Below are 23,283 nucleotides of genomic sequence, written 5' to 3'. Positions count from 1 at the left end.
GACCACATTCACCCCCTCCAAGTTCAAGATGTGTTCACAGTCTAGTGTTTTTCTCGTGCTGGAGTGTGATGTTTAACATCTGCATGGTTTTAGTTATGCAGGGGTTACCTTAGTGGGTTGGGTTTCTTGTTGGCCTTTGTATAGTTGTTGGTTTCACCATTTTATCACCCCGTTTTTTGGTGGTAGGGGTGGGGGAAGAAGGAAAATTTCACCTTACGTGACAGGAGCTCATCTATTGTGGTATTGCTTGGGCTGTGAACATGGTGTCTGGCTCAGATTGGAATCCGTCTGGATATCTGAACATGTGACAGAGATGTCTTTCTTAAGCCACAGTGGTCATCTCTGTGCCCCTATGGCCCACTGGAATGGCAGGCTCAAACCTGCAGTACAAACCCCCTGCTGCAAACTGTGATGGGAACTAGCAGTCTGACATGGCTAATGCGTCACATGGTGGGGGCTAAGCTCTGCTTAATGTGTCTAGAATTGTCCGCACAGTATGGCCTGCACACATTGGCAGGAATCACACAACTGTGTTGTATGGAGGGCTTTAGAGTTTCCCAGGGGGAGTCCTTATGATTGATCCATGTTTGTATCTGAGAGAGACTTAGATGCTCTCTTCTGGGGTGGGCCCAACAGTAATCACAGCAATTTGCTGAGCACAAGTTAGGTTAGCTCTTCAATTTATCTTTTTAAATAACTCCTTGTTATGGGTGTAATATGAGTAATGAATAGGTTTGGTTGTTGTTATTTCTTTTTTCTTTTCAGCTCACAAGCTGTTGTCACAGACCCTGTCCCCATTCAGGGGAGCCTTTAGTGGTTCAGTTAATTTGTCAGGTACAAGATCACATAGCTAGCCCAGCTGTAACAACTCATGTCTGTAGGTATATGTAACCACATCAGGCAGAGTGTTCTTGGGTGGGTGACTGCAGCAGCCCGGTAGTCCTTATCAGCTTTGAGTTTCAAGGACCCACCTGGGAACCAGCTGTACCATCAGCTGGAACATCTTTGAACTGGGGCCCCCACTTGATTACTGGAGAGGTGGGAACCTCCCAGGGCTGTTTAGCCTCCTCCGGTAAAGCAGTTACTGTGCTCCAGAGCTGGCCAACCTCGTGCCCCAGGGGGCTCTAGACTGAGCGTGCCACGTCTATTTAATGATGGAGCTTTGTTGAGCCCTTCCTGGTTTACTAGTGAGGACTCACTTAGTCCTCACCTTAGATCTTGGTCACCTTCAGTGCTTTAGTGATCAGGTCCTGTTTGTAGCTGGGCCCAGTAGCAGGTTAGGAGTTGAAGGTGGTTTTGTCTGGTGGCTGCCTCAGGTAATTTGTGTCTAAAACTCAAGTTGCCGGTACAACCTGGTCACAGGTTCCAATCTGCAAGGGCTAGAGTCAGTGAGCTCCACTGACCCCAATGGCAGGGCCTGTGTCACTGTGTGTTGTGTGACCTGGAGGGCCTACTGTTGTTGGAGCCCCAATTAAAAGTGTCCACCTCAAGGGTGAACTTGACAAAAGAGGCCAAAAAATACCAGATGCGGAACTTTCCAGCCAGATAGAACTGCCAGTTGTTGAGTCCCTTTCTTGTCAGTGGGAGCCTTCTTGTTAAACAAGATTTTGTGTAATCTTGTTAGGAATGTTATTTTGGCTACTGGCCCATGTGTTTCCCAGAAACTGCAGTTGTTGACTAGGTCCCTGTCGTTATAGCCTGGTGGCCCAAACCCAGCCTGCATGCGGTAGGCCAGCAGGAGGATGTCCTCAATGGAGTGGATGACAGGTGCTTCTGAGGGAAGCCAGCTTGCGGTGGATCTAACCTTGGCCCCTGGGAGCCGATTGCAGGGGAACCAAGGTGTCTCTGTGAGTGTAGTGCAAATATACTGCATGCACACAAATTGTTCCTGAGCTGTACCCCACAAAAGAATTGAAAAGAAGGCATCGGCCAGATTTGTACCAGCATAGTTTCCCAGGGGAGATGTCACCACCTCTGCAATGGCAATGATGTCAAGTACCCTCGGAGCCAAGGGTGGCACCTGGGCGTCTGAACTGTGGTAGTCCACTGTCAGCTGGCAGGCTCCTGAGGCCTTATTCATGGCCAGACTATAAACTGTGACAAGGCGGTGTGTAATGTTCCTGCCGGCAGCAAGTTCCAAATCCATACAATGGTGTCTTTTTCTCCTCCTGTTATGTGGTACTGCTTTTGTTGACTAACCTGTCAGGGCTGGGGTAACTCAGGAAGCAGTGGGAGTGGATGCACCCCACTGGTATGACTCAGGTTCTTTGTGGTGAGGGGACATCCTGCCTCAGATGATGGTGATGTTCTCTGTTAAAAAGAGCCAAATGCCCATGTCTGTGACACACTCAGTGGCGGGAACATGCTCCCTGGTGCCCAGAATGGCCAGAAAGATGGAAAAGAAGGACTGAGTTCAAGTCTGAGTGCTGGAGGGAGGGAGGAACCCAACTAGGCTTGCCCACAACCCTCTCTCCCAGGAAGCGACCAAGAGACCCTCCTCTGGAGAAACTAAATGACCTCATAGGAAAGACCTATAATTACTAACATTTGAAGAGTGTCCTCCACAGAAAAGGTCGGCTGCTACCTGATGCTTACTCAGTGCAACTCAGTCAAAACTGAGCTGCTCATCAAATTGTGCATCATCCGTATATGAACAAATAGCCAGTCATTTTGAGACATTGAGGGAAGCCACCACTATAGAGACCAAACCAAAAAGAAAAAAGCAGGAATTATGATGAAACAGCAATGCACAGCACAGAAGAAACACCACAAGAGATTAAAACTATAATTAAAATCCTCAGATTAAAAACAGAACCAAGCAAAAATGCTCATATAGCTAAAACAATATTGCATCCAATAAAGGAGGAGCAAGATGTTCTCAGAGAGTAATGAGTCAGGACCCGACCATGCTCTTGAAAATTAAAAGTGTGGGAGCCATAATTTAAAATTCAGTAGGAAGTTGGAAAACAAAGTTGAGAAAAATCTTCTCCAAAGTAAAACAAAAAGATAAAAATAGGAGAGAAACAGATAAAATTAGAGAAACAATCCAGGAAATCTAACATTCAATTAATTGGATATTAATTGGATCCCAAGTTCTGGGATCTTGCCTGGGCAACTGAGTGAGACCCTGTCTTCAAATAAAAAGAATAAAAGGACTGGGGATGGGCGGGTAGCTCAATGGTAGAGCACTCTTGGGTTAATCCCCAACAATGGCGGAGGGAGATGTGGGTGTCCAGGTGGAAGAAATGGCTCCAGCCCAATAAGTGAAAGCAGACCCACAAAGGTGCATCTTTGTGAAATGTCAGGGTTCCCTGGGTGAAGAAATATTCCAAAAGTTTCTTAAGAGACAAAGAGAATATCAACATGTAAAGGATTGGGAATAAAGATGGCATTAATGTCCTGAACAGCAACTCTGGAGGCCTTAACAAAATAGAGCAACATTTTCAAAAATTTCACCCAAAGTGTACATTTGGCCAAACTATGAACCGAGTATGAAGACAGAATATATGCAAAACCCTTACTCCCCAAGCAAACCATGAAAAATGAAGACAAACGGACTCCGCCCAGGAAAGGCTTGGGGAACTCCAGGATGCGAGGCGTCTTGCAGGCCCAGGGGTAGCATGTGGGCTCCAGCAGGCTCTCCAGCAGCAGCAGGAAGGGGACAGATGCCCTGATGCGCTTAACCACATGAGGAAAGGGAGAGGAAAGACCTAGTAATAGGTTCAAAGATGGGTGAATAGTGAAAAAATGAAGAAAAACCAAGTACTGTACAACCGTGTAACAATCATGGTACACTTGTTGGCTCAGCAATGAATGACATTTATAGTTACATTAATGTAAACACTGGTTATCATGGTGTCACTGTATTGGGAGGAAGGGGAAGGCAAGGAGAGTATCAGCTAGGTCTGCATCCACCATGTCAGGACACGTGATGGTTCATTTTATGTGCCACCTTGGCTGAATCACAATACCAGAGTAGATGTCTCTGTGAAGATATTTCTTAGATGAGATTAACATTTAAATGAGTGTACTTTGAATATAGCAAATTATCCTCCATAATGTGGTAAGCCCCATCCAATCAGCTGAAGACCTAAAGAGAAAATATATCGCTGTCGTCCCACAAAGAAGACAGAATTCTGCCTCCAGACTGCTTTCAGACTCAGGCTGCACATCAGCTCTTGCCTGGGTCTCCAGCCTGCCCACCTGCTCTGCAAGTTTTAGACTTGCCAGCCCTACAATTGCTGAGCCAATTCCTTAAAATCAACCATTCAGTCAATTGTGTATGTGTGTGTTAATCGGATTTATGTCATTATAACAAAATACAAGACACAGGCTACTTATGAAGAAGAAGGAGGAGGAGAAGGAGGAGCAGGAGGAGGAGGAGGAGGAGGAGGAAGAGGAGGAGGAGGAGGAGGAAGAGGAGGAGAAGTGAAAGAAGGAGGAGAATAAGGGGAAGAAGGGGAGGGGAAGGGAAGGGGAAGAAGAGGTTATTTAGCTTGCAGTTCTGTAAGTTCTAAGTCCAAACAGCATAGCACTCTGTGGCTCTATGGCACAGGACACCCCTTGGCTGCATCACTTCCTGCAATGGCAAAAGCTCTGCGTGGCAGCAAGTAAGTGATTATATCTAAAACCAGAAGCAAAACTCAGGGTTGGGTCAAACTCAGGCTTCAAAACAATCCCCTCTCAAGATGCCAAGGAATCCCATGAGAAGTACCTTCTGTGAACATGTGCCCAATGTCCTAATGACCTTCCACAACATCTTCCAGTATCACCAACCTGGAGACAAAGTTCTCCGTAGATGAACTTTTCTGGGAACACAAACTGTTGCAGTATGTATATGTAAATTAGGTATATCTATATAGATATAGACCTAAATGTATGTATATAACTTATAAATACACTTATACACAAATGATTATACATAAACATACATGTACACACATACACATCCTATTGGTCTGTTTCTCTGGGGAACCCTGAGTAATACAGGAAGTCAGTAGCTAATGACTCAAGAGATGGCATATATTTTTTAATACAGAGGTAAAACCAGAACAAAAATGCTGAAATGTGATGTCAACAATGGATGCTTCTGGCAAGTGGGATAATGGCCCACTGGTAACAGGGCTGAAATCAACTTTGTGTGCGCTTGTTAATTTTTTTTTTGCTTGCTATTAACAAGTATCACCTTGATAGTAATTAATATTCCTGCTCCCAAAATTCAAAGCATCACTGCAAAGGATGTTTTCATCATGTCTTTATTTTCTTCTCTGCTCAGTGCTGCACAGGGATATTTTGATAGAATGATGTGCCCCTTCCTCTTAAAACCTCAAAACGATTCCAATACTATTGTCTGTTGAAATTAAGCAAATTTTGGTTGACACCCTTCAGTCTAAATATTTTTCATTTTAAGTAAAAAACTAATTAAAAAGCTTTGCTGTCATGCATAATTGAAGTGGTGTATTTAACAAAATCCAATACACTTCAGTGATTTTTTTTTTTTGTATTAAAAGAGATTAAAGATTGCACTTGACAGTAGATGGACAGTGTGGGGAAAAGAATTGTCATGTGGTGTCACTAACCAATGGCCTCAGTGTGTCAACCTGATCTATGCCATGGAGGCCAGGTTTCTTTCTCTTGGCTTTCTATTTCCTGTTAGGATGGTTTTTTTGGTCATAATTTGGGCCTCTTTTGCAAGTTGGTGTCAGATTTTCTTTTGCCTCTGTTTTGAGCAAAAATACTATTTAAAAACACATTTTATGCAACTCATTTCCCCAGCTTTGGAATGCAGTCAAGAAACTCGGAACCCCTCTCCTGACACATTCCAAGATCTTAGTTTCCATAACACAAAGAGGATTAAGTGGTGACCCATTTTAGGTGCAGCCAAAATACTGTTTTAAATAATAATCATCTACATAACTTCCCTAACTGGTCTGTCAATGCTATTGTTACTATTCTGAGGCCATTAATCCAATGAGCCAAAGGGAATTAAAACTCCAGATTCCTACTAAAGTCTCGAGGTTGCTCTTCTTCACTTTCTGTAGAAAGGAGCAGAAGAGGGGTTTACTCGAAAAGTCCCTTGTGAACTGGGTGTGATGGCACAGTCCTGTAATCCCAGTGACTGGGCCCGGAGCCCAAGGCAGGAGGATCACAAGTTCAAGGCCAGCCTGGGCAATTTAGCAAGACCCTGTCTCAAAATTAAAAAATAAAAACAGCTGGGGATGAAGCTCAGTAGCAGAGTGCCCCTGGATCCAGTCCCTAGGACAGGAAGGAAGGAAGGAAGGAAGGAAGGAAGGAAGGAAGGAAGGAAGGAAGGAAGGAAGGAAGGAAGGAAGGAAGGAAGGAAGGAAGGAAGGAACGAAGGAAGGAAGGGAGGGAGGGAGGGAGGGAGGAAGGAAGGAAGGAAGGGAGGGAGGGAAGAATTCCTGGTGAGCTTAAAGATTCTAGAATCCTGATTTCTGGCTTTAGAGATCATTACCTTGTGAACTCTAGTTCCTGAAAGCAGAATTGCCCAAAATACACATGACACGAGGGTTTTTCTTAGAAAGTATTTGGAGTTGGGGATGCAGTTCAGTGGTAGAGCGCTTGCTAGCATGCGCAGGTCTTGGATTCACCCCCAGCACTGAAATTTAAAAAGGTGTTTGTATTATTTTTATTATCTGGGGAGACCCAGAATAGAAAACAGGAGAATCTGCTGGTTTCTTTTATTTTATTTTATTTAGCAAGGTCTTAAGCAATTTAGTGAGAACCTGTCTTAAAAAAAAAAAAAAAGGACTGGGGATGTGGCTCAGTGGTTAAAAACCCCAGGGTTCAATTCCTGGAATCCACTCCCCCCAAAAAAATCTAAGGATCCCAAAGCGTGAAATAACCATTATGAGAAATAAATTTTACTGAGAAGATCTATAGCAGCTAATAAGCATTTAACTGCAAGTAATAAAACACTTAAAGCATCAATGCTATGAGTTTGTGCTTCTCAAATAAAAGGAATTCAGAGGCAGACCGGCCAGCCAGGTGGTCAGTGACCTGAAATGTCAGGGCTTTGGGTCAACTCTCCCTCAGATGGTCAGATACCCACAACAACTCCAAACACCCTACCCTCACACGACAAGGGCACAGAGAGAAGGGAGGCAAGGGACTTCTATTTTCCTCGTCTCTCTTTTAACTAAAGGAATTTAGTTATTCCCAGAAATTACAATAGACAACTCATTCAAAATGACTTTAGGGGCTGGGGCTATAGCTCTGGGGTAGAGCCCTTGCCTAGCATGTGTGAGGCACTGGGTTTGATCCTCAGCACAGCATATAAAATAAATGAATAAAAATAAAGGTCTGTCAACATCTGAAAATTTTTTTTAAAAAATGACACTAGAAAATTCATGTGTTGGAATGTTCATTTAAGTAAAAATGAAATATATTTTCACCAGAGGAAAAAAAAAAAGCAAAACAATAATTTTGTAAATTAGAAAAGTGTCTTTACAAGTCCCTGGCGGGGCTGGGGGTGCCGCTCACAGGTAGGGTGCTTGCCAAGCTTGGGGTTCCATCCCCAGCACAGCAAAAGCATTCAAAATAAACAAACAAAAAGTCCCTTACAACCTTCCCCTCGTGTTTCCTTGGCCAGAACCTGGTGTCACAATGTCTTCCTCGAATGGTAAAGGAGACTCACAAAGCAAGTGTCCGGAAGGTTCGGCTTTTGAAGGTAGGTTCAGTGGGTAGGGAGGAGGAGTGGGGAAATATGTGGCTTTGCATTTCACAACAGCAGTGTTTGCCATGTGTAAATTTGTCCAGAATGGCTGACTTTCTTGGCAAAATTTGTGACTCCGTAAAGGTGTACTGAGCAGGGATTGCTGGCCTGTTGCATCATCGCACCAACTCCCTTCCTGAGCTCCGGTGTGACCGGAGTTCTCCAGCGCTCCGCCCGCTCCCTCTGCCCCAGTCACAACCATGTGTCCAGCAGCTCCCCAATGAGCAATTCCTCCAGCCTTAACAGCACCCCAGAGGAGGCCATCATTCCTGGACTCATGCATTAGCCAGAGGGTGTTCACACTGCCCAGGAAGAGTAGCTCCTGCCCTTCGTGACATGATCAGGGCGTGGAGAAAAATACACAGCTTTCATAAGTAAAGGCCACCATTAGGCAACACCCCCCCAGGGCCAGGTTCACACATTCACTCCACAAGTGTCAACCGCTTCCTGGTGCTCTGCTGTGCACTGTGGGTCCCAACAGAAAAAGGACGTCAAGGTCCCTGTTCTGAGAGCTCACATTCTAGAGTAAGCGGACGGACTGTGTGCAAGCCAGCAGGCCCCGGGTGGGGACGGGAGGGCTGAGAAGACAGAAGAGCTGTGGTGAACCCGGAGTGGAGCAGGAGCCCCTTGGAAGGAGAGTTGGGAAAGCCTTCCTGGAAGGCAGCGCTCGCTGGGACCTGAGTGATCTGAGAATGAAATGGTCGGAGGGAAGAACATTCCAGGCAGGGGGAGCAGCAGGCTGAAGATGAGGAGAGAAGGAAGACCAGTGAGCAAGGGAGAGGGGAGAAGCCGGGACTGGCCTCTATCAGCTGGACCTTGGAGGCCCAGGTAGCAGCTTGGCATTTATGGAGGTACATGCCACCTTGGAGTAGAAGCGTGACATGATCGAGTTGGGGGCAGAATGGATTTTTTTTTTTTTAATGTGGAACACTTCACGGATTTGCATGTCACCCTTACACGGGGCCTGTGCTAATTTTCTCTGTATTGTTCCAGTTTTAGTGTACGTGCTGCCACGCAAGCACTGTAGGATGGACCTTAAGGGGGCCAGTGTGACGCAGAAGGAAGAGGCGTGAAGCCGTTGCTGGAGAGGGAGGTGACACGGCTGGGTGAGCCGTGAAAGCAGGGGTGTGGACAGAAGCAGGTGTCTTCAGAGGAGGGGCCGCAGGCCTGCTGTTGGTATTGGGCGGGAGGGAAAGAGGACTTTGGCCTGGTTGTGCCACCAATGGAGACAGGGAGACAGGAAAGCCGGGGCTAGACTGCCTGGCAGCATTTGGAGAGCCAGGAAATTGACCACAGGAAGACAACTGCAGCATGTGGTGCTAAAGACACCTTTCCAAAGGAGGCCTGGGAGGTGACCTGTGCCAAGGGGAAACGGGGCAATCCTGAGAGGCAGGCTCCGGGTGGGAGGACTGGGGAGAGGTGAGGAGACCACATGGTGGACGTTTTAGACCACACTGAAGAAATGTTCCTCTTGTCAGTTCTTTGGCAATGACATGGCCATCATGCTGGCAGGCATGACTGAGTGGCAGGAGGCAGGTGCCTTAGATGAAGGTCCACCGGCCCCTGTGGAGAGGCCTCCCTGGGAGGCATGAACTAATTGGGGCACTTGGTCACAGTCAGAGTCTGCTGCTGTCCTAATGTAAGGTACCTGTTCCCCAGAGATGAGTAGGCACACTGGAGAAGTCAGAATAAGTCACACAAATTGGAAAATAAGACAGAAAGCCATCTTACTAATTCACAGTATTGTTTTCCAGAGACCCAAATCCCCCCATCTCCTATCTACATTTGTGCCCTGTCCACTTTCCTGTTCCCAGACGTTGCATCATTAATTAGAAGTAAATTTGTTGCTCTTGGATATGGAGCAGAGTCTTTTTATTTGGTTAATATTTTTTGTTGGAGATGAACACAATACCTTTATTTTATTTATTTTTATGTGGTGCTAAGGATTGAACCCAGAGCCTCACACATGCCAGGCAAGTGCTCTACCCCTGAGCTCCAGCCCCAGCCCTGGAGCTGAGTCTTTTTTTTTTTTTTTTTTTTTTTTTAAAGAGTACACCTGTTTATTAAAAGGAAGAAAAGAAATATACACTTTTGTTCTTCATTTGCTTTAAGAAATTTGATCAAGTTGCAAGGAAGTGTCTGGCATGGCTATGTACATTCTCGGGCAGGGGCGCCGGGCAGTGAAGGCGGCTGGACGCGCGGGGCTCTGCCAGGGTGTGGCCCGGCCCTGGGCACTGTTACTCAAAGCCACTGCCAATCAGGCTGCAGTCCCCTGGCAATGTCCCCTGTCCTCCAGCCTAGGGTGCCCCCAGCCCAGCCCCTGCCCAAGAGCCCACTGACCCTGTGCCCATGAGCCGGGAGCTGGCCTCCCCCAGCACTGCGGAGCGCAGGGTGGGCTTTAGGGCCACCTGGCCCTGGCAGGTAGCTCTGAGCTGTGGCAACAGATTGAGGCTGGGGGCCAGTGTCACTGCTGCCCCGACTTCTTCTCCTTCTGGAAGCTGAAGCTTGTACGTCTGTTCAGTTTTCTTTGTTTTTGAGCAAAATATTCAGCCCGGGCGGTGCTTGCTCGTGATTCCAGGATGTAGTTAACCTTGAGCACGATTTCATTGACGGTAGCAGCGTCAGATTCAAAGTAGAGGTGTTTGTAGTCATGATTGCTTAGATATGTGAGTTTAAATATTGCATGACTGGGGCTCTTTTCTTCAGCAAGGTCACAGGCACAGAGCAGGTCGGAATCAATTGAGATGGGTTTCTGCTTAATCTAAAACTTAGTGCTGGCTTTCTGATTCGTAACAGGGTCTATCTCTACTTTGTCTCCAGAGATACCCAACTGTACGTCGGTTGTGAATCGTAGTCTGTGGATCATGCTGACTTTGAATGACTTGTAATGGTGGCTGCTAAGCATATCCTGTACTGTAGCTATGTCAATTTGTGAATCTTCCTCAAAAACCCCGTCTGCCCTTGAACCTGATATCTTCTGGGATCCTTTTCTTCGCTTCACTGCCTTCAGCAAGATCTCCTTCATGGTGACCTTGGTGTTGTCCACCTGAATGAGGGAGAATCCATGAGCAGCATTTATTCGAACAAAGAGCGACTCTTTGGATGTCAGACCAGGAGATGAATACTTTTCAACCAGGGCCAAAGTACTGAAGCCAAACTTATGAATGGGCTCATTGGAATCCAGTGGGGGGAAATCCGTGTCTACCTCCCCATCATCCTCAGCAATGTGCAGGCAGTAGGCACTGACATTGTCATTGAGTTTCGGCTCCCGTCCTTCGCTTGTATACTGCCAACAGATGAGCCCAATGAGGTCCTGTACCCTGGCGCTGGCCATTGTCACCACAGTCATTGGCAGCAGTCTGTCCTGGCTTGAGTGCAGGGGGAGGTAGACGTCGATCTGCTTGGTTGCAGTTGTGCCTACATGACCCTTGCCTTCAAATTTGGAATATTCATTAAAGGGATTATTCAGCTGCAAAGGACACTGCTCCAGGCGTACAGATAATATGGACTGCTTTCCAGAACTTGGAGACTTCTCTTTGAGTGATTTTTTTTCAAACAGCGACTTTAATTCCTGGGCTGATTGCTTAGAATTTCTTTCTTTCCACTGAATATTTTTGCATTTGATCTGGTTTTGTCTCTCTTTTCGAAGTCGTTCTAATCTTTGAGCTGTGTTTGAGCGTCTTCTAATACCAAAGTCCCAACTTGAGGTAATATCGACTGACTGGGCATATACATAGCCCGGAGTCTCGCCATTGCTTTCCTGAATTTCTGACCCACTGTCTCCAGGCATTGAAGGAGGATGAATCTTCTCTAGGTCAACATCATGATCAATGAGAACCATTTCACACATTCCCGTGTCATCACTGGTCACATGTGACTGTCGAATATGAGCTAGAATGATAGTTGGATTGTCCAAGAAGGCCATCCTTTCTGTGGGCCAATTTCCTTAAAAGGCTAATTTCTCCTCTTCATATTGTTTCACGAGCTCACCTACCTGAAGCTGCTTCCACACTACGGGCCGGGTCGGCCCCGGGGCACGTTCCTGAGGGGAGGGCCCGGCTTCCCCACGCCTCCCGGCCCCTGCCCCCAACTCTGCACTCTCGCGATCCTCAGGGACCGGCGCTCCTACCGACCCGCTCAGCTGCCGCTTCCCGGGCTCGCCCTCATGCCCCCGCTGCTCGCCGCCGCTGGCCGGCCGAGCAGCAGCCCTGTTGCCCTGAGCCGCGCCACGACCTGGAGCTGAGTCTTGAGGGACATTTCACAGTGGGCCTCAAAGTCTCTCTTCCCTCTTGTGCCTGGATTACCCCTGTCTCATTCAGCCTCTCCCTCCTGGACGCTGCTGACCCTCACCACTGCCAGGTTTGGTTCTCAGACTCTCCAACAGAAGCCCTAGCAGGATAGGCTTCTTGCTAAGCCCTGGGTTGCTGCACACTGAGCACTTTGCACACACCGTGGGGGTCAGTCCTCACAATGCTTGAGAGGTAAACTACACCTTCCAGGGGAGGAAACTGAGGTTTAGAAGGCTAAGGACCTTGTCCAGGAGCACAGAGCTCTAGAGTGACACATCCTGAACTCACCTGGGTCTGTTGACTCTCAAAGACAGGATTCTCTTCAGAAGCCTTTTGTCCTATGTTTATTACTGTCCCCTCTCATGGACTCAGTACAAGTTCCATCTTCTCTTACATATCTTTGAGGTTCACCGATTGCCACATCCTAGATAAGACCCCAAGAACCCTCCACAGCAAAATTAAAGTCTTTAAACATCTTTCATTGGTTCCGATTAGACTCAAACCCCTTAGCACAGGCTGCAAGACCCACACTCCAGCTGGGGTCACCACACCCCTACACTGCAGCCAGCATCAGGAGCACTTGGGGATTTATTAAAAATGGACATGAGCGGGCTGGGATGTAGCTCAGTTGGCAGGGTGCTTGCCTGGCATGCACAAGGCCCTGGGTTCAGTCCCCAGCAGCACAAAAAAAAAAAAAAAAAGAACATGCGGGGCCACCATTTTCCCCAGCCTCTGGCCTAGTCCCTTTGGCAGTTTAGTAGTGATGATAAGCAACATGACTATTTACTCTTGCTGGTCATGGTTATAAGTGTTTTACATGTTCACTTAACCCACAAATTACTATATGAAACAGATACTCTTAGTAGACCTATTTAAGAGAGGAGATGATTGAAACACAGTATGGGTAATTAACTTGCCCAATATCACCAGCAAGTGGTGGAGCTGGATTTGAATCCAATCAGATCGAGAGCTAAAGGCTGTGTCTATGCACAGAGACCCCCAGGCGTTAGTTCTCAGATCCTGAATTTGGAGGCTTGCTTTCTGCTGAAAACAGGCTACCAAAGCCTGGCTTCTAGGTATTGCAGCGGAGAACAGAGGAAACCAAGTGTGCAGGAGACAGTTTGAACAGGCCCTTCAGAGACCCTCAGCGCAGGTCAGAACCAGGCAAGGGCTGGTGCAGGCGCAGGGGCGGTCCCACCCCAAGAATTCCCTCCACCTCTGTCCAGGTAGAGCAAGGGAGGAATGTCAGCTTCACATCCGGTCATTTGGAAATCCCTGGTGATTTCCTCCTCAACCCCACCCACAGTAACCTCTTGCCAGAGATGGGTTTCATCATCAGTTGAGAGGCCTTCATTTCCTAATATGAAAACCTCTTGTCAAGGAATAGTCTATATATAGTCATTAAAAAAACCTAAAACAATTTGCATGTCTGTGACTTTGTGAGTGTGTCTGATGGGTGGTGCGATTATTATTAGCAAAGGGGAGGTGGCAGACTGGAACCGGTTGCAGGTAGAAGAAATTTGAAGGGGAGTAGAGGATTCTGAAGGCGGCAGCCCGGCCCACCAGGTTCCAGGTCTGCTTACGCGAATCTGGCTTGGAGTATTGCAGGGAAAAGTTGCCAGTTATCCCTTCCATTTCAGCTCTACCCAGGGCCCAGGACTTACCATTAGGAGTGACTTGCTCTTGTTTTGGTACCTACTCCTGCTGGGTTTTATGCATTGGGGTCTGCCTCAGCTTCCCTGAGAGATAACTGAGCCACAGGGCATTGTCCCCAAGCAATTGGCAGAGGGTACAACGATGGTGATGATCATTTATCAACAGTGCAGATTTTCCCTTTAATACTTGAAGATAGGACACAAAACAGGTTAAGAGGTTAAATAATTTGTCAAGTTCAGAGCTAATTAGTGGGAGAGTTGGAATACAAACCCAAGGGCAGGTTTAAACTTAAAGTTCTGGGACTCTGCAGATCTCGGGCCTGTCCGATGGGTGTTGGAACAAGGGCTGGAGCCTGTGGCCTGAGAAGGCCCTGCTAGGTTGCTCTCCTAAGGGACCCTGCCCACAGAGTGGACACCGGGCCTGTCATTCACGCTCTGTCTGCACCTTTCACAAAGAGCTTTCTCGTGGTCATTGTTCAGACCCATTCAGATGGTGCTGTCCACCCAAAGGAAGATGGCTCCAGGCAAGAGGCACCAAAGGCAGACTCGAGGCCGTCGGGGTTGGCAGCTCCACAGCTCCCAGTTTCCAAGTGTGGCCTGGAGAACAAGGGCGCGCCCTTGGCCCTGAGGGGAAGGGCACCACTGAGAAGGCAGGTCAAGCTCCTGTCTGAAGCCCCTGTGCTAAGCCCCCTCCAGACTGGGTCTAGGCAGGTTGTTGCCGCCACTTCCTTATTGTGAAACTTTGAACTAGTTAATCTGTCTGTTCCGCGCTCTCCTTGTCTGTAAAATCAAGATAATTATGGTAAGGAATAACTGGGGAATAAGTGAGCTTATTCAGTATGGGCGAAGTGTTTAGAAGAGTTCTTGGCAAAGAGTAAGGGTTGCAGCATGCCGGCAATTAAGTGTGATCCTTATTTGGGTTTAGGCATCTTCAAAGATGTTAACAGATTGAGTGCTAAAAGAAATTCATTTTTTGACTAATGATGGGCAAAAACTCTTCCTGGAGACCCGGAGAATTCTGTCCTCAGGCCAGAAACTGGAAGGGAGTGGGATAGAGGGAGGGTGAGACACACTGCTAACCCATTTGCTGGGCAGGCCCTTTTCTAGGTCCCAAGTAAGTGAAGAAGACAGACAAAGTCAAGAAATGCAGGTGATTTCTAAAGAAAGTGGCAACGACTCTCAGTTGACAACCTGGCAAGACAAAGGACCTCAGTCCCACAACCACAGGGACTGAATTCTTCCTGCAGCTTGAATGAGTTAGGAGATGGGTTTTCCCCCACAGAACCTCCAGATGGGATCCCAGCACGACCAACACCTTGACTTTAGCCCAGTGAGACCCACGTCGGGTTTCGGACCTACAGAACTGTAAGAGTAAATAGGCATTGTTTTAAGCCACCACATTTGTGGCAATTTGTTACTGAAGCAAAAGCCAGTGAATACTTGTGGTTCCATCTCAAAGCCAAAAGAAAGTGCTTCAAGGAGGAGAGACCGTCAGCCACATCACAGCTGCTTCGAGGTTGAGTAAGAGGAAGGCAGATGCAAATAACCACGTGCTGGACAACACAGAAAGTGCTGTCACCTTGATGAGCAGTTTCAGTGGAGAGGTGAGGTCAGAAGCCGCAGTGGAGTGGGGTGAGGAAGTGGAAGCAGGGTAAAGCTGCATTATGGAGAAGCGCTTGTTTGTTTTAGTGGGAGACAGAGCATATCTATTTGCTAAAGGAATTGATCTTGCAGGGAGTCAGGGAGCCGGTCAGGAGCAACGTCTTGCAATGAGAAGAGGGGCTGGAACCCAGAGCACAGTGGGGAGGTCGGAGGGGTGGGGAGGAAGGAGCTGGAGGAAGACAAAGAAGGCAAATGAGCCCAGGCCAGGAGGTTCCTAGTGTGCTGGTGGAAGGAAAGAAAAGGAGTTCCCATCTGGGGGCTTCGTTTTGTCATCACAATTACTAGGGTGGGTGTGTGGGAGGGCACGCAGAGAGCTCAAGCATGTGGGAGAGAGAAAAAGGTGTGCAATGGGAAGCAGCCTGGGGACAGAAACGGAGCAGCTCTGTGGCTAGAAGGAAGCGGCCTTTGCTGTCCCCCCCACTCCCCATGGCCAGGACTACGGTTGGTCTGTTGGGTTCAGGGCAGGCGCTGGAGGATGTCACCTACTGGGCATGTAACCCAGAGCAACTTGCTGAGCCTGCTGGAACCATCATGTCAGTCATGCTTGCCCCGCCCACTCCCATCAAAGTGCGCATGTGCCAGAGGGTTTCTCCAACTGTCAAGTGTTGTCCTAGTGGGAATCATGATTCTCTAGGGATGGGGTCCACCCTGCAACACCTGGCCAAGGAAGGTGGAGATTCCCAGAAGGCTGGAGATGAGGGCGGGGGCAGGGCCTCTGTCCAGCTGGCAGCAGCGTCTCTGCACTCTAAGATCACTCCCTTCCAAAGCATGAACAATAACTTCCACCTCCACCCAGGCCCCAGGAGGCCTGAGAAACTCCCTGTTTGAGTTTCTTCTCCCAATACCTGGAGTGAAGGTAACATAGGTCTTCATCAGGCTTGCTCTGCCTGGGGATCTCCTCACCTGGCTAGATGAAGAAAGGGGAAACAGAGAGCTGGATCCCTCCACCACTGGCTGAACGTCTGCCCTTGGAGGCTGCCCTGGAAGTGGCAATATGTCCTCCAACTTAGAATTCCTGCAAAGGCTCTCTGGTGGTTTAGGCCTTATTCTGTGGATGGTGTGGGGAAGAACTTTACAAAAATTAGTTGAATAAACCACACTGTGATCAAAGAGAGGTAGCATTACTCCAGTGGAAAGTAGGGATTGGAGAGTTGAGTTTTTTGTCCAAGGTCTGACACTCATCAGTTGAGGACCTGGGTATCAATCAGGTCTGCACAACTCCAAGCTCATGTTCTCCACCATTCAGCACTGCCTCTCCCGATGCGACCGACTTGCTACTGACTAGCAAAGGGAAGAGGAAGGAGCCACCAGCATTTGCCAGGCACTCTCTTCCCTGGGCTCCTCGTCTTACAGGATGTGGGGGGATGGTCTTCCTCTGGATGACTGAGTGTCTAATAGTGAGAGGCTGGTCCATGATTAACCCCTGACATTCGGGGGTCAACAGGAAGTGGGTAAGATCTGGCTAGAAGTCATGCTGAGTTCAACATTTGATCTGGTCACTAAAGACAGAAGGACCAAGAAAATAACAACAGAAGCAGACACCACATTCTCCTTTCCAAACACTTTCTCTCCTCTTCTCAGCCCGCAAAGCCCAATAATTACTCCCATTTCCCCTAAAAATAAGAAGCAGGAGATAAAACTACTACCCGGGGATGAAAGTGAACTAGAACTCCTCACATCTTCAACTTCACTGTTCTCACTGGGACATTGAAACAAAGAAGAAATGCGTACACAAACTGTCCCAAATCCAGCACAAACTGGATATGGGACAGAAGGAGAACTAAGCAGACATCCCTTCCAGTGTTTTCCCAAAACACTTTGCTTCTATGGTTTATCCACTTGTATTTCTTCACACATAAGCTGGCTCCGTGGCACCAGTGTGGACTTGTTATTTGTTCAATGCCAAGGTTCCCAAAAGGAGCTAGGGAGGAACAGAATATTGAGTCAGAACTTTTCTCTGGAGTAAAATTTTGTTTGAATTTTAATAAAGAAATGAGAACAGAGAATGTACTTACGATACTTCTTTATATTCATGGCGGATCTCTGGTAGACGTGTTAGTACCCTTTCAAAAAAAAATTGTACATTTGTGTATAGCTATGGTCATATAAATTGGCATAGTACTTTGGGAAAGTGCAGTGAATATCATGAACTACAGATTGTTTTATACATTTTGACCTAATGAAATTTTTGAGGAAAGAAGATACAAATACTAAAAATATGCCAAAGTGTTTTTGTGGGGAGTGGGTGCTTGTGCATGCTAGGCAAGGGCTCTACCACCCAGCCATACCCCGCTATGAAACACTGGAAGCACATACAGTATTCAGTGTCTGGGAATAACTGAGTAATTTGTTATCCATTCATATGATGAGATACTATACAACCACCATAATTAGTGTGTGCTGAAGTCAGCACACACTAGCTTGAGAGTCAATGGTGCACATTCTTCTCAAGTCCGCATTCAATGTCATGTCAGTAGCATGAAATCAGCCATGACTGGAGCATTAACACCAAGGAAATCGGCAAACACTACTAATTAGGGTTCACTCCCATCCCCAGAGAGCAAGCAACATTTTCCAGCACACCATTGGTTATAGTGTTATGTAAACAGGATACAAAATTATATGTATATTATTGTCATACTAATGTTAAAAAGGATATGCATAAAGATGATATATAAAAGGAAATATATATAAATTATAAAAAGATTAGTGAATACATTTTTCTTTTGTTTGAAGCTCTGTTTATTGCCATAGTCTTACTTATGTAAAAACAAATTTTAAAATGTTTAAAGCTGGACTTCTGTTTCTATTCTAACCAAGTAAAATCCTGTGTATTCATCTTCTTATAAGAACTAGAATCTAGCTGGACTTGGTGGCGCACACCTGTAATTACAGAGGCTCAGGAGGCTGAGGCAGGAAGATCACATAAAGCCAGCCTCAGCAACAGTGAGGCGCTAAGCAACTCAGTGAAACCCCTGTCTGTAAATAAAATATAAAATAGGGCTGGGGATGTGCCTCAGTGGTTGAGTGCCCCTGAATTCAATCTCTGGTACTAAAAACAACAACAACAACAACAAACCTATAATCTTCTGGAGTGCAGGGGATGAACCATGTAAAAGAACTGCATATAGACCCTGGAGAGTTAAAAAGACATCCAGATTCTGGTGGGGAGTCAGCACTTGAAAGAGAGAAACAATATGTAATAAAAATCCCATTGTTATAACAGTTAGTTTGAGGGCAGGCTGGATTTGGTACCATGTGCGGAGTAGCTAAAACTTTGATAGAAAAATCAGCATTATTTTATATCCTGAAGACCAGGGGACAAAGGTTAAGGTGCCTAAAGCCATTAGTGAATGAAGACAGAACCCCAGATTTTATGTATAAGCTCTGCTCAAATCTCTGGCTGCCCCTGAGCCACATATATTCATTGTAGATTCAAACCAGCTTGAGCTAGAGTTAGAAGAAACCAACTGATTTGGGGCTGTTCCCAAGAGATGGTGTTTGAAGCCTGCATCTAGCTATGTTAAGTTGGTTGCTTGCTAAAAACAAACCAAAAAAAAAAAAAAAAAAAAAAATCAACTCCTTGGAGAAAAATAACCCATAGTCTCTACAACATAACATTCCCAATGTCCAAGGGACAGGCCACAATTACTTGACATATGAAGAACTAGGAAAATGTAACTTACTTTCAATGGAAAACAATCATAAAATGATTCAGGAAACAAAACCTTAAAGCAGCTCAATGATGTAAGGGAAAATATGTTTATAATGAGTGAAAAAAATTCAGAAATTATTTAAAAAGTAAAATGGAAATTCTAGAATTCAAAATTATAGTATCTAATATAAAAATTATAAGATCTGGAACTTAAAAAATTATGGAATGAGTTTATTAGAATGGAAACAACTGAAAAAGAGTCAGTGAACTTGAAGATAGATCAACAGAAACTACTCAATCTAAGAAGAGAGGAAAACAAAATTGAAAAAAATCAGAAAAAAGTTTCAGAGACCAGTAGAACTTATGTTTAATATACTTATATTTGGAGTCACAAAAGAAGTATGATGGAAGGGTGGAACGGAAAAAAAAATTGAAGAAATAATGACTGAATCCTTCCCAAACATGGTGAAGGACATGGATTTATAGATTCAAGAAACTGTCAACCTGAGACAGGAAAAATAAATAAGAAAACCATGCTCAGACACATCATAATCAAACTGTTAAAAAACAAAGATAATGAGAAAGCAGTGAAGAAAAACAATGTATTCCACACAGGGAACTTCTAATTTCTCATTTGTAGGCAGGGAAAAATCTTTTAAAGTACCGGAAGGGAAAAAAAGCTGTCAATTGTATACATAGTGAAAATATACTTTAAGAATAAGAGCAAATAATGATACACAGATAAAAAATTTAAAAACTCAATGTCAGTGAGTTTCTACAATAAATGAGAAACTTCTTCATGCTCAAGGAAAATACTACCAGGTTGACCACTCAGATCCTAAGGAAGAGATGAAGAGTACCACAAGTAGCTGTTACCTAGATAAACAGAAAAGACTGTTTTTTACTCTTAATTTCTTTAAAATGTATATGACTATTTGGATAAAATATTAACATTTCTTGTGTTTTTAAATATAAATAGACATAATTGACATATCAGACCACTATAAAGTAGGGACTGGCAGACTTTTTTTGTAAAGCACAAGAGAGTAAACATTTTTCGTTCAAGGGCCATAGGATCTCAGTCATAAGCATTCAGTTCTGCCATTGTGTGCAAAAAGCAGCCATACACAAAACTCAAGTGAAGTAGCATGGCTGTGTTTCAATAAAACTTTGTGTACAAAAACAGGCAACCAGCAGGATTTCACCTGCTAATCATTTTTACAAACTCCTGGAAAGGACAGAGGCAGTGGGGTAGCAAATAGACTCATCCAGTTGGAAAGTTACTGTACTTTATGTGAATCGCAATATTAACTCTAAGTGGACTTTGAAATGTTAGTGTCTCTCAATAGCAGCACGACTGACATTTTGGCCAGATAATACTTTGGTGTGGGGAGCTGTCCTGAGCACTGCAGGATATTTAGCAGTATCCTGGATTTTACCTGCTGAATGTCAGTAGTGCCACCGTCTCCAGATGTGTCAACCAAAAAAACGTCTGCAGACGTTTTCAGTACCAGGGATTGAGCCCAGGGACACTTTACCACTGATCTACATCACCAGCCTTTTTTATCTTTATTTTTTTATTTTGAGAGAGAGTCTCACCATATTGCCCAGGCTGGCCTCAAACTGACAACCGTCCTGCTCAGCCTTCTTAGTCTCTGGGATGAAAGGTGGGCACTACCATGCCCAGTTTAAATGAAAAAAAAATTCAAGTCAGTGTAGGAGGAAATAAATTTGAACATGGAACCAGAAATTTATGGGATGGTTAAAAACGTAGAGATTTGTTTCTGTGACGCTGGGGATTGAACCCAGAGCTTCATGAACACTAGGCAAGTACCCGCTCTGAGATGGGGCCCCGCCGCGGCGGTGGAGATTCTTGCCGAACCCAGGGCCTTGGGCTTGCAAGGCAAGCACTCTACCGACTGAGCTACCTCCCTAGCCCCGCAGAAGAGGATTCTAAGCAGGCTGGCCAGAAAAGGCTCTCAGGAGAGAACATCTGAACTGAGATGAAAATAATGAGAAGACAGATAATCGAATGCGTAACTAAATGTGATATGGGTTGAATCGTGCCCTCCCAAAGGTGCTGAAAGCCTGACTCCCAGTACCTCAAAATGTACCTCATTGGAGATGTGCTCTCCACAGAGGTGATCAGATTGAGGTGATTGAGGTGTTAGAGTGGGCCCGAGTCCACTTGGAACATGTGAGGAACAGAGAGGAGGGAAGACAATGGGAGGCACAGGGGAGCCACTGACAAGCCAAGGAGTGGACGCCTGAGATGAGAGAGCCTGAGCCCAGACAGGCCTGTCACACCTTCTCCCTCACAGCCCTCTGAAGGAACCCACTTGAATCTTGGCCTTCTGGCCTCCAGACTGAGGCAGTAAGTTTCTGAGGCTGAAACCACCCTGTATGTGGTTCTCTATTATGGCAGCCCTCGAAGGCCAATTCAGTAAATAAACAAGGAGAGCGAGCACTGGTACTCCCCTCCTTGACGCCTTGCAAGGTACCACGGGGAAAGCATGTGAGCAGAAAGAGCAGCGTGAGCAGAGGCCTGCAGCAGGCACCAGCATGGCTTTACCCTTTGGACAGCATAGCAGGCGCACCCAAGCCAGTGGGCTTTCCTAGGTCTTAATATCTGCAGGTGGGGGAGTGAGGGGTTCCACAAAATTAATATTAATAAATGTCTATTTAAATGGTATCTATATAATTACCTGTTAAGTTTATTCATCATAAAAGTTGGATTATATTTGAAAATGCTTGGTTAGACTTTCTCACTTCTTGGAATACACAATAGTTTCTGGGAAATCACAGCCAATGTTAAAGGAATCAATTTCCAAAACAAAATTCGAAACATTGCTTCCAAAATTTTTATTCAGAAAAAAGAAAAAGAATTGAAAGATGTTGGCACATTTAAGTATGGTTGATATGATATGGAGAGGGGTTTCAAAATGAGAGCCAGTGAAGACTTAAGACAACTGGGTGGGCACAGACGATGGCAGGGCAGGTGAGGCACAGGCAGTAAGAGCCGGAGACGGGTCTGAGGGGACGGCAGCGCCTTCAGGTTGTGGAGCAGAACCTGGACTTTCTCTGCAGATGGAAAGTCACTGGAAGGTTTGAAGCAGGGAATGCGGAGGACCTACAGGCTAGGACAGCCTGTCTGTCTGTGCCCTGGAAACCTATAGAAAATCTGAGCTGAGGTCAGAATTGTGAGAAGTGGCAGTGTAGTGACATTAGGAATCCCCCACCCCTGTCTGACTGATCAGTGTCTCTGTCCTTGTGTCCAGTGTCTCTGACCACCAAAGGCACAGTCGGATTTTGTGGGACCTGCAGGTTATATCACAGGGGAAGGTGGGGTGCTCTCTTTAAGAAAATATGTAATTACAAATACAAAATTAGGGACAAATGAATATTTTTTGAGAGAAATCACAAAGAATTCCTAGATCATAAGAACTCCTTTTCTTAGTTCCTTTAAAAAAATATTTATGGGCTTGGGAGATAGCTCAGTGGGTAAAGTGCTCGCCTTGCGAGCATGAGGCCCTGAGTTCGATCCCCAGCACCGGCAAAAAAAAAAAAAAAAAAAAATATATATATATATATATATATATGTATATATATGGCAATGTTTCCTGATGGTAGCCAGGCTTCCTCTCCTACCTAGAACCTTCTGCAGCCCCCAGCCCTCACAGAGACTGTGCAAGGGAGGGGCCTGGAGCTCCGTCTCCATCAGCAGCTCAGGATATCCATCTCTGTTCATCACTGTACTTGCACCTAGCTTCATGCTTGTGGTTTAGTTGATGTTCCATGATTCACAGCTCTTGATGATGATTTTTTTCTTACCAACATCTCCTGAGCCCTTACTAGGATACAAAGACAAGAAGAGCGAGCTGATCTCAATTAGTGAATAGTACGAGAGACAATCACAAATGTGATTATGTTTAAGACAAGATTAACAATACAAACAAGTTGCCAGAAAGGACAAGAGAACAGGCAATTTTTGCTTCAGATTGTAAGGCAAAGTTGGAATGAGGAGACCCTGAAGTTAGCTAGGAAAATCTGGGCTCATCAGGAGGCTGACAGGGCATTTTATGCTTTTTTGAAAGCACAGTTGTAGACAAACCTGCCCAACACCCCTTCTTGACCAGAGGTTGCAATGTCCAGCTGCAGACAAGGCAGAGCTTGGCACCAGGGAATTACAAATGGCTAGGACTGGGCACAGCCAGCCTGGAAAGCCCACCTGCCCAACAGAAGCAGCCCCTTAAGAGGCTGGGTGGAGGGTGGGAACCAGCACTGAAG

General features: G+C 45.8%; 1 protein-coding gene across 1 annotated transcript; it reads right to left on the bottom strand.

Moving 5' to 3' along the window:
* Positions 1-9,780: 9,780 nt before the first annotated feature.
* LOC306642058 (target of rapamycin complex 2 subunit MAPKAP1-like) lies at positions 9,781-11,967 on the bottom strand. Its single transcript, XM_079107480.1, has one exon. The coding sequence runs from the start codon at positions 11,658-11,660 to the stop codon at positions 10,497-10,499; it is 1,164 nt and encodes a 387-aa protein (XP_078963606.1). The 5' UTR covers positions 11,661-11,967; the 3' UTR covers positions 9,781-10,496.
* Positions 11,968-23,283: the final 11,316 nt, after the last annotated feature.

This window comes from Sciurus vulgaris, assembly GCF_902686455.1.
Source record: "Sciurus vulgaris genome assembly, chromosome: 12".
Lineage (NCBI taxonomy): Eukaryota > Metazoa > Chordata > Mammalia > Rodentia > Sciuridae > Sciurus > Sciurus vulgaris.
Note: the sequence above shows the minus strand (reverse complement) of the source record. Positions and strands in the feature narration are given on the sequence as shown.